This window comes from Dendronephthya gigantea, unplaced genomic scaffold (genome assembly GCF_004324835.1).
Source record: "Dendronephthya gigantea isolate DGI-Jeju-01 unplaced genomic scaffold, DenGig_1.0 000003F, whole genome shotgun sequence".
NCBI classification, from domain to species: domain Eukaryota; kingdom Metazoa; phylum Cnidaria; class Anthozoa; order Malacalcyonacea; family Nephtheidae; genus Dendronephthya; species Dendronephthya gigantea.
In genome coordinates this window covers 2,760,819-2,773,254 of record NW_021163013.1, presented here as the reverse complement: position 1 = coordinate 2,773,254, position 12,436 = coordinate 2,760,819, and the positions used below count along the sequence as shown (strand labels likewise).

Below are 12,436 nucleotides of genomic sequence, written 5' to 3'. Positions count from 1 at the left end.
AATAAATATATATAATAAATAATCTAAAAAGCATTAATGAAACTTGCTAGCCTTATAATCTACTACGCCTGGCCAATGCGAAGCATTTTCACAAATGTCTACCACAGAATATAGTTAATGGTTTTCGAAAAAAGTAAGTATACTGTGCATTGTGTAAATAACAGTTGTTAATTAATTTCGACCAGGAAATACCTGGAAATGTTTGCTGTCGAATGTCAGATCGCCAGTAGATTTGTTTGTTCTCCTTCAAAATTGAAACTGATCATGAATTAAGTGTGTTGATCAGAGATATTTTGGAAAGAGAATGGCGAATACTTGAACGCGTTCTTGCTAAATTGACATTCATTTTTCACGCGCCTTGTATAGAGGCAGCGTTCGCTTTAACGCCTTCAGTGTAATAGTTCCAGCCGAAACTGAAGGCATTGTTATATTTTGGTCACATGTATATACATCTGTGATTCTCCATAAAGATCGTATGAATTAGTAATTCATATTATACAACTACTTAATGGTTTCCGTGCTTGGATGGGCTGATCCAAACACGGGCTTCGACCAATCAGAACACGCGTTATATACATGTCATTTTATAAATTAACTTTGATACAACAAATCTTAATTAGTATTCATAACTTTGTTACACACATGCCCTAATATATGCATTAAGCTTAATCTATTCATTTCACAAGAACGTTATGAAAATACTCTCAGTATGGGACTTACAATATCCATAAAGATCGGCCGCTCGTATCTTAACTACTACTAAAAGCACCCTGTGAGTGCGCTATCGGGTTTTACAAGCACAGGTTCATAAACAAAGAACAGGAAATTAATTGAATACTGCACGAGGCGATGCCACGTATATGAATAAAATACTTTATAATTACTGTGCCTATTTTCCAAAACCCTCACCCCCCGAAGAGATCAGAGAAGACCAGCAGCTCTAAACACGAAGAGGCACCAGCTGCATGCTTCGTGGCTCGTGGTTCAATTAATTGTTGGAAACTTGCCAACTGAACGGCAAACAGTAATCAAAGTATAAAGCTTCATTAAATAGAGCACAATTCATTGTATTATTTTTAATTATCACAAACTGATTCAATAATAACAACAAGATTCCACCAATGATTCAATTAAACATGATTTTAAAATGTATCCAAGGAATCAGTTTATTTTATTCGTGAAGGGAAATTCATTACATATAAAAGTGAATTTCGTGAAGCAAGTATCACTGTTTGCAAGTATCAAAGAGAAATTAATTTTTGGTGTGGAATCCCTAGTAGACTTTTTTGCTCTCCTTCAAGATTGCGATTGAAATGATCGATCGATGATATTTTGGATAGATAGATAGATAGATAGATGGTTTATTGACTTAAAACTTGCAGCCTCGGCAATAGGCTCCGGCTGAAAAACCTTAAGTGTTACAAAAAGTATGATCTATGTTATTAAAATCCATAAAAGTGGAGGTTCAATTGGTAAAACTATCTATTTACATTATTTAGTGTCTCAGATATATTATACGTATTTACTAGAGTTGAAATTGATAAAATCGTTTTTAAATCTAAATGTTCTACAGTTTGGAACTTGAAATATTCTTCTTTCTCTCAGAGATGCCTCAGATAAATTTAATGCTGGTAATAAATGGTGTAATTTGTCTTGCGGATCATTAACAATTTGCCGAAAAAGTTTATCGGTCAAATTTTGTCTTCGATCGAACAGTGACAAGAGACCTAGTTGATTAAGTGCATCCTCGTACGAATGTTCGGGGAGGATTATTCTGCAAGCTCGGCGTTGTAATCTTTCGAGATCGTCTGACAGGTATTTTGTAAGGGAATCGTGGAATACTTCGCACGCGTATTCAGCAACCGGCCGAATACAAGTAACATAGAACAAGAGAAGATCCTTGGATGGTAACTTTGCCCGTTTCAATTGTCGCAAGAAGTATAGACGAGTTGAAATCTTCTTGCATACAGTCTCAATATGTTTATTCCATTTGAGGTTGTCGGAGATGGTTAAACCGAGTAGTTTTTCACACTGGACTACTTCGATGTTTTTGTCGTTGATAATAATAGGATCAAACTCTCTCTTTACAGTTGAGAAACTTATTCGAAGTTCCTTGCATTTGGACTTTTAACTGCATACCATCACTTCTGGATTTTGAAGAGAATTCGTTGACATACGCTTGCATTATACTAGGTTGATCTTTATTTATGACTTCAGACATAGTTGAATCGTCTACGTATTTCCAAAGGTTCTTGTTATCAGCAACATCAAGGTCGTCCATCATGATTAAGAAAAGCCAAGGGCCTAATTTTGTCCCCTGGGGGACACCCGCTGGCACAGCCTTCCACTCGGAAAAACAGTCATCGCTAAGTTTAACTCTCTGACTGCGATCAGTGAGGAAGTCTAAGATCCAATGCAATATAGGTTTTGGGATGTTGTATTTTAACAGTTTTCGTGCGAGGATATGATGATCTATCATGTCGAAAGCTTTACGAAAGTCAAAAAGCATAATTCTGATTGTAGAGCCATTTCCGTCCGTGTTTTTATTCCAAAAATGCAACATGCTGATAAGGGCATACGTAGTGCTTGAATTCGGGATGGATCCGAATTGCCTTTTATCAATTGTGGCTAATACCGCAGGTTTTAGGTGTTGTTCAACCACGAATTCTTCGGCCAGTTTTGATAAAATAGGTGTTAATGATATTGGACGTAGGTTGTTATTAATGTCAGTTATGGGTTTCTTTTTAGGGATAGCAATAATGTCGGCCTCTTTCCAAGATTGTGGAATACGGCATTCGCGGTAAGAACTATCTAGGATCTCTTTGACTGGAAGTTCCAATAAATCAGCATTCTCTTTTAACACCCATGTTGGTATTCCATCAGGGCCGTGGGCTTTCCTTGGATTAAGCGTTGACAGTTTTTTAAATACGTCTCCTGCAGCAATTGTGACAGTAGAATCATTAGCTGCGCCAAATAACAGATCTTGGTAATTCTCTGGAGTGAGAGGAGTAAATTCAGCCATTGGGGAAAGAAAAGAATCATTTATCTCGTTTGCAATATCTACTTTATCTGTTTCCGTAAGGTGTTCATCAGGTCTTAAGGCTTTAAGGATTTCTTCGTTATTTCCGCTAGTAGATTTTGCTCCACTGAGCTTCTTAACCTCATTCCACCAAGAGGATGGTTTACATTCTTTAAGATGTTGAATGCTATTTTCATAATGCTTCGCACGACAACTTTTCCTTTTGCGGTTTACTTTATTTCTCAAGTACTTGAATTGGGTAATATTTCCTTGGTTAAGAGCTTTCTGGCGTTTCTTAATTAATAATGATAATTTTGAGTTCATCCAGGGAGGTTCATTACACCGAGATGTAGTTGAGCGCAGTGGGAGAATATAATCCAGACCAGTAGTTACAATGGTTTCCAAGAGGGAGATTTTTTCTGTGCAAGAAGGGGCTTTGTCAAACATGCTGGGAATGTCCAACAGTTCCAAATATTTACGGAATGCAAGACGGGAGCTCGGACGTAGATCTCTTTTCTTCACCACTCTTTTCTGCGCTCTTTGGGGTTGACATCGTTCTTTTGGTTTAAATTCTACAGACATATGATCAGAGAGACCGAATGGTGCATACTTTACCGGTTGATCGTAGTATTCGTAAAGATTTGTCAAGACGAGATCAAGAGTATTTCTGCCACGTGTTGGAAAGTTAACAAGTTGACGTAGGTTATAGCTTAGTTTTAATCGGTTGATATTTAACTGATTAAAGTCGCCCAGAATAATAAAACCACAATTAGGATAGCATGATTCCAATGTAGAGAGACAGTTGGATAAATAATCCAGCATTGCTGAGTCGTCAGCACTTGGGGGTGGTATAAGGTCCCGACGACCAAGCTATTAAATCTTCTCGGCAGTCTGGGCATCAGCATTTTGATCCATAACACCTCAAACAAGTCATTAGTTAAGTTTTCTATTAACTCAAAACCGATCGTATTTTCAATATAAGTACAAACGCCTCCGTGTTGGCCGTTAATTCTGTCTCTGCGGATGAGGTTATATCCTTCGATATTGACTACATTGTCGTGTATATGACTCTGTAGCCAAGTCTCCACTATGCTAATGAATTGGTAGTTTCCGCGTCGGACAACATCTTGTACTTCATCAATTTTTGGGGCTAATGACATTACATTAGATAAGAGAAAAGCAGGACATAGTGGGTGTTGTTTTGGTTTGTCGAATCGATGGAATTACCGACTTGTCTGGGAGTGGGATTCATTGGTAGGCAAGGAATTCTGATCAAGTTGGTTTTTTTGGGACGTTTAGTGGCTTCCATATGTTTAGGGGTGGATTTTGTGCGTTGGGTAACCCAAACGGGTATATTTTGGCTTGGTAGGGTGGATAGGTTCGTCGATAGAAAAAAGGATCATCCAATGTAGTGAGGGACTTGTTGTTAGGGACAGGGTGGAAAAAATCACATCTGACATCCTTCAGACAATAACCTTTCCTCTGCAAAAAGGGGCAAAATACTCGGGATTTGTCACAGTACTGCGAATTGGAATGGTAGAAGTCGCACCGATTTCCTTTAGCACACCGACCACGCCGGGCCAAAAAAGGGCAGGGGGTGGATTTCTTGCGATCTTTATTTCTAATAGTATGGTGATTTTTCTGAGTATTACTATTAATCTGTTGTATGCCTGAATCTTTATTTCTAGGAGTATGGTGATTTTTCTGAGTGTCACTATTAACCTGCTGTGTGACTGCAGAATTCTTAACAAGGGAAACACTTTGGTTTCTATCATGGGATACTGGCTTTACTATGGGTGCTTTTTGCGTGAATGCATTTTTCTTAGCTTTTTGGGATCCACTTGGCCATCATATCGAGTAGCTGATAACTCGGATGAAAAATGACCGCCAAGACTTCTTTTATGTTTTTGTTTTCGTCTATATTCCTCTATTTGGTCTTTAAAGCCAGTTGGTTGGTTTTGTTTGGTGGTTGTAGTAGGTTCCATCATTGGCGACGGCGTGATGCTGTCCTCTTGAGGATCCGCATAGACTGCTGCAACTTCGACCACACTTGCATCTGAGCTGCGTTGACTCAGCTCATCATCTTTTTGATATGATTTCATTGTATTAAGCTCATCTTGGAGTCTTTGAACTTGTGTTTCAAGGACAGACCGTTTAAACTTTTCTTCTTCCAGGTCGATCTGAAGCCGAGTAATTTCACTTGTTAAATTTGCCACTATTGGCGTATGCTGGTCCTCACTAGTAATTGTCGATTGCACTGAATCCATCCTAGTTTTCAATATTTCTATCTCGAACAACAAATTTTCAATAGATTCTTCCAAAACAGTTTGACTGGGTTTTTCTTTCAAGGTATTCTGACAGGGGTTTCCAGGGGGGGGTGTAAACAGGGTGATCAGGCATTCTTTAGCTTCCTTTCCAATCATACCATTAAATGATAGAGTATTTAACTTCCCAGGATACCACGTAGCGACAAAGTCAGAATCCTTGGCCTCAAATCTCTTCGAACTACCCCCAGCTGAACGCCATTTACCCTCGTATCCAAATGACACTTTAACGAAATCTTGAAGAGATTCATAGTTCTCACACCATTTAAGACGCGAACCATCATATGCTATGCTTCTGGACACCACATACTCGTGCATTTTAAGAAAATCCCAATTCATATCGGCTCGATTGTGACTTGACTTAGACTGCTCAAGGCTGTCCTGTAAACGATCGTCGGCCATGGCGATTGTGTGTGTGGTCTAAGACAGTTCTTTTCGGAAATTATGGCAAAACGAATTCAAGAAACCAAGTATTAAAAATTTAAGCAATTAAATTAAAAATATCTTGGTAAAATAGTGAAAAATTTCAAAAAATTTGAGGAGCTCAAAATTTTGCATCCGCCATCTTGCGGTGCTTCCACTATAACCCGGATTGGAAAGCGGATGTCGTATGCTTGATGTTTGGTGTTCATGCCATTCAGGTTCATGCATGCTCTTTAGTGAATATATAAAAGCGAATTTCGTCAAGAAAATATCACTGTATATACCATACTGAAAATCCATGCAATAAATATGTTAGCAATTAATCAAGGATAAATTAAACGCATATATACCTGGAAATGTTTTCTGCGGAATCACTAGTGTACTTGTTCCAATTGAAGAAGGTCGATCAAAGATATTTTGGAGAGCGGATGTCGTATGCTTGAACGAGTTCTTGCTAATTAACATTAATTTTAAATACACCCCGTATAGACTCCGCGGGGCGAAAAAGATAATTATACGCCAGTTCTATATAGGCTACGTCTATACACTTACATAATTGCAATTTTCGCGTCAATTTTACCTATATTCCTTATGACCTAACTACATTTGCCGTTTAAGGTAAGCTTAGAAAATGAAATTTAAAATTTTTTCACACATACAATGAGTATTTTTCCCGATGTTCTGATATACGTTTTTCGAATAATAACCATTTGGTATACCAAATATATTTTAAAACAATCGTTCAATTTCGGGTAGCACTATTACACTGAAGGCGTTAATGAGAATGTATAGGCTAGTTGAATAAATATATTGCGTCTTTTTTCAAAATCTTTCACCCCCCGGTCAGATTTGAAAAGACCAGCAGTTCTAAAGACGAAAAAACACCAGCTGCATGCATTGTTCGTCGACACGCTTTTGCAACTTGTGTGAATGGTCTCTCAATTAATTGTGGGAAATTTGCCAAAACGGCAAACAGTAATCAAAGAATATGACTTTATATCACAGCACAGACTCCATGGCATTCCAGTATTATTAACTATCACAATCCGATTCATTATATGAATTACATGAAAATATTCCGTAAAGTTTAACTTCTGAACATGGTATTAAAATGTACCCCAGGAATCCGTTGATTTTGTTAGTAACGGTAAATTAATTATTGATTTTAGCAAAGATATGGTTTGATCAGATTTACATGGATTTGGTTTTCGTAGAATATAATGTTGCTGTCTGCTAAAGCCAGCTATTGGCTATTACAGAAAGATTTAGGAGATTTATCCATAGATTGATCAAGAGTTCAATCGCTAGCAATAAGTATATCGAAAGGCAAGCCTAGCTGAATTGAGACTCCTACTCTGAGGTTGTTAAGGGCGTTTTATCAAGTTTTTGACTACTTCATGTTAATCACTTTTTTCGATTCAAAGGGCTTTATGATGTTTGGTGTTCATGCTCATAGCGAGTATATAACAGTGAATTTCGCCATGCAAATATCACTGTTTATATTTATGTGATATGTAGGGAAAATCCATGCAATAAAATATGTTACCAATTAATCAAAGAGAAATTGAACGCATGCGTATACCAGGAAATGCTTACTGTCGAATCCCAAGTGAGTGGTTACTAGGCTTGTTTGCTTAATTTCGAGATTGCAATTGAAGTTGATCAATCAATGATATTTTGGAGAGCGGATGACGTATGCTCATGAACGAGTTTTTGCTAATTAACATTTATTTTACATACACCTTGTATAGACTCCGCACAGGGTTGGTAGATTTTATGAATAAATAAGCCAAATATATTAACATAACATTTGTTTTCTTTGTTTGAAACAAAGGAATCAAAGGGCCGCCAATAACAATGTTTGGCTTATTTATTCAGTAACTTACCAACCCTGACTCCGCAAAGTATTAATGATATAATTATATGGCTAGTTATATTTTTCCTTATGACTTAATTATTATTGCCATTTAAATCAGGTTTAAAAAATGAAATTTAAAAATTTTTTTACACATACGACGTATAATTAAATATTTTCCCGATGTTCTGATCGATATACGTTTTTAGAATAATAACCATTCGGTAGCTATACCAAATATTTTTTAAAATAATCGTTCATTTTCCCATAGCATTATTACATTGAAGGCGTTAATGCGAATGTAGTCTTGTTGAATAAATATATTGCGTCTTTTTTCCAAATCCATCACCCCCGGAAGAGATCAGAGAAGGCCAAGCAGCTCTAAAGACGAAAAAGCACCAGCTGCATGCATTGTTCGTCAACACGCTTTTGCAACTTGTGTGAAACGTTTCTCAATTAATTTTGGAAATTTTCCAAAACGGCAAACAGTAATCAAATTACAGGACTTTATATCACAGCACAGAATCTATTCTAGTATTATTAATTATCACAAACCAATTTATTATGTTGATTACATGAAAATATTCCATAAAGTTTAACTTCTAAACATGATATTAAAATGTACCCCAGGATCCTTTGATTTTATTCGTAACGGAAAATTTATTATTTGCTTTACCGTGGTTATAGTTTGATCGGATGCACGTTGATTTGGTTTTCGTAAAGTAATGTTGCTGTCTGCTAAAACCATGCAGCTGTTAGCTGTTGCAGGAAGATTTAGGAGATTTATACCAGCTGTATTGCGACTCTTACGTTTTTTGTGTTGTTTTATTAACTCTTTGATACACCACATCATACTGATTACTTGCATTTTTTCGATTCAACGTATACCTGTATGATGTTTTATTGTTTGTGCTCATTGGCAAAATATGTATATAAAGTGAATTTCGCCAAGCAATTGACTATTCATTTCAAAAGCACGTTTTGAAAATACTCGCTGGCGATCTGTATGGGATTTACAATATCCATACAAATCGGTCGCTCGTATCTTGACTATAGTACTAGAAGCACTCTGTGAGTGCGTTATCGGGTTTTACAAGCAGGGGTTCATAAACAAAGAACGGGAAATTGAATACTGCATGAGGTGGCGCCAAGTAAATTAATGATTACTGTATATTGTGTCTGTTTTCCAAAACCCTCACCTCCCGAAATGATCAGAGAAGACCAACAGTTCTAAACACGAAAAGGCACCAGCTGCATGCTTCGTATAGTTCAATTAATTGTTGGAAACTTGCCAAAACGGCAAAACAGTAATCAAAGTATAAGGCTTTATAAGATTATAATAGAACAGAATCCATTGTAGCATATTTAATTATCACAAACTGATTCAATAGTAACAATAATATTCCATCAATCATTTCATTAAATATTATTTTTAAATGTTGTGTTCAAGCGGGTTCAAGTCATCGGGTCTTCTTCCCAAGACTTGAATGCACTTATCACTCCCCCATATTCAGTCCCAGCCTGTTGAAAATTCGTCTTGTATTACAACACGAATCCAATTTACATAATATGTAAATTTAGACCGCTAAAGCAAGAGAGTTTCCATGCCATTCACAAATAAATACAGCAGTTGAAAAAATACAACCGCTCGTGGGAGCCATGGAATCTTTCGCGGCACCATTTTAACAAAATCCACTGTTAAAAAGTCCATTTTTAACAGCAGAAGTAATGTTCGTGAGCTAGTAAGGAGCTTTCCATACTTTAAACTTTTCGATCACTGCCGAAAGAAATTCAGATCTCAATAAAACTTTCGCTTTGTGAATTTCGTTAAAAATTCGAATTCGAACAAACATGCTGCTATGTGCCAGCGATTTTTTGCACAGCGACAACAAATTTCCCAGCTGTTAGAAATAGCATTTACGTTCTAATTCGTTTCACTCAAACGAACGTAAATTATTTTACCCTTTCTAAACTGTAATATACGTAAACTAAACAAGTTGTTGGAATATGCTCAGGCATATCAAACAAACGGTTTATTACAAAATTCAAAACTTTAATTTTACACATCAATAAGTTAGCATCTTAAATAAGCTTAAATGTTTCTAAAGACCCAAATGGCTGGAAACGTCTAAACGGTTACAAGTACTTTCTTGAATGTACATATCTTTGGCTACGGAGGTCTTCCAGCGGCCATGAAGCTTTAGCAACCTTTCAGAAATTGTTGGATTATTGAGCACTGCAGCCGTAGCGCCTCCTGATCGCAAGCTATGTAGACCGTACGAAGAGGAGTCATATCCAAGACCTTCCAAACAGTCTTTAAAGATTTCTCGACAGCGTGTGTATGACAAGTTAGATCCATATAACTTGTAGGCTTTTTACTCCGGCGTCAGCGACGGAGTTGAAAATTCGCCTCGGTTTTGTTTTGTTTTTGTTTTTTTTTTTTTATTATTTTTCGTCGTCGCAAGTCTGAAATGGCGCGAACCATTCTAGTATTTGAAATGTGTATGTAACCGTATTTATCTACGTTCCAGTCTTATAGTTATATTCTAAGAGTTGTGGTGTACAGCTTTGGCTAATTTTCCGATGCGCGATTCGATTTCGCTCGCACGATACGGCAATTCCTCCAAGAGGAACGAATAAACCGTTGTTTTCATGCTGTTCGACTAAGTTTAGATTGAATTGGGGTAAGAATATATTTAATACATGTAGATTCTGTTCCTATTTTAATAATATCGCTGCTATTTCGCCGTTTAATAAGATGATGTGGTCGTGTATGGGCGCGTTGACACGTCGTAGTTAGCACAGGATTGAAGATTTAATATAACTGTATAAGCGCCTATTCCAAAAGCAAAGTGTAAGACAAAGCGAATGTATCACGCGGTTTATTTACATTTTTCAACAATTGAACTTCTACACTTTTTAAAGTACGGTGTGCTTCTAAATTTCGCAATCGAACATTTATAGGTTCGCAACTCGCAAGGCATCTAAATGCGAATATGAACTGTATTGTTTATGTTCAGAAGCTCTATATTAAAGACTGGCACGTGCGCCGGAGTTAACGCCAGATCAGGCGTCTTGTTCTGATTTGAACCACCTGAGGGGCCTGAACAGAGGCAAGGTGCTATCGAAGCCAACTTTAGCCAATTTTAGATATCTTTCTAAAACAGAAACTGGACAATATTTATTAGCAAGGCGTTTGATGAAAACATAATTGCCTTCTCTGTAAATGTCAGTTTTAGACCGAGGGATAAAGATTTTAATGTAATCATCATATTTTTCGATATGGTGCACCAAAATATTGCTCAATTCATTGAAGCGAAGAAAACCTGTAAAACCAATAGCGCAGATGCAGGCCACCCTTAAATCCTTGAGATTCGCATCAGGATATGCGTACTTGTCTAAAATTTTTCTCAACATCTCGGGAGACACTGGCAACTTCTTCTGAACGGGAGTTGTTCTCGATCGTTTAATACCCTCAACCAAATTTCGACAAAATGAGTTATCGAAAGGGTTTGGACAATTATCTGGTAAAAGGGAATGTAACCATTTGAGTGCAGCATATGTAGTAGTCACCACACTGGGAGAATTTGACTCAACGAAACGATGGTGGATATAAGTTGCCGCAATTGGGATATTTGTAGGAAACTGGACCGGAAGGCGGTGTATGGCACGCCATTTCTGAAACTTAACAATCTCTGTAGAATATTTCTTCGTAGTTGAATCTGCCCTAGAGTTAGCAAGTAACTTTGCTAAAATTGATTTGTCTGGACGAATACGTTCTGGTAGATCTCCCAAAAATTGTTGCGAACCAAGAATCTGAAACTAAACAGATGAAATAAATATGTGGTAATTGCTTGTGAGAAAACTGCTTTATTTAAACACTCTGATAACGCTATACAATTCGTTCCAGCGTAACACAATAATATAAATAATCTATAGTAGGATAAGTATACACAACAAGTGACAGGTGGATGCCATGTCGCCTCTATGTCAGCTTACGTAGTCTCGAATATAGACTATATTGGCCAGTGCCACTAGAAATCCGTTTGGGCCAGTGCCCCTATATCCATTATGACCAGTGTCACTTATAGGCATAATTTTATACATAAAATTCGTTGAGGTTTATTAGTATTAAACAGTTCACAGCCTGTCATGAGACCGTACCAGATCTAGACAGAATTTCTGGATTCAGTTCAACATATTGGTACGGAAATCCATTCTAAGGGCTAACATATCGCCCGGAAATTGAGGGCCGAAGATAGAGTTAATGTTTCTACCATGCATCAAGACACTGCTTCCTTTAAAAACTTTATACTCGACGATACAACAATAGTACTTTCTACAAATTATCGGCCAAAACTGTGATGAAGGCCAGAACGGTACCACGACTGTGGCAAGCGCGCTCCTCTTGTATAGGTAATTTAAAGCTTCAATTACGAGGCTGACTGGGGGAACAACTAAACAATTTTCTTCCTTCAAGTTCTGTACGAAAAAATCAACCGCAGTACAACCTGGGTTCCAATGCCATGAATAAAAGCGACTAATCTTCTTGTTATAAAAGTTAGCAAAGCAATCGACAGTATGTTTTCCCCATATTGAATCTAAATGCCGAAAAAATGATGGTGTAATCTGCCAGTCGTCAATGTCAATTATACGGCTAATGCAATCGGCCTTTTGTAACTCGGTGCGAGGAATCCACTGAATGGCTAGCTGTACGTTATTGTCAACGCAAGTCTGGTAAATCCTTAAGGCAATATCATGTAAATCTCGACGCATGCTGCCCACTTGAACTATACTGCAAGCCGCTTGATTATC

At 37.3% G+C, this 12,436-nt stretch overlaps 1 protein-coding gene across 1 annotated transcript; it reads right to left on the bottom strand.

Moving 5' to 3' along the window:
• Positions 1-2,071: 2,071 nt before the first annotated feature.
• Positions 2,072-3,856, bottom strand: LOC114539896. The gene has a single exon (XM_028560390.1). It carries the CDS (start codon positions 3,839-3,841, stop codon positions 2,072-2,074), a length of 1,770 nt encoding a protein of 589 aa, XP_028416191.1. The 5' UTR covers positions 3,842-3,856.
• Positions 3,857-12,436: the final 8,580 nt, after the last annotated feature.

Coding starts and splice junctions, on each gene's coding strand:
- LOC114539896 (XM_028560390.1), bottom strand. CDS start 3,841: ATGCTGGATTATTTATCCAACTGTCTCTCTACATTGGAATCATGCTAT.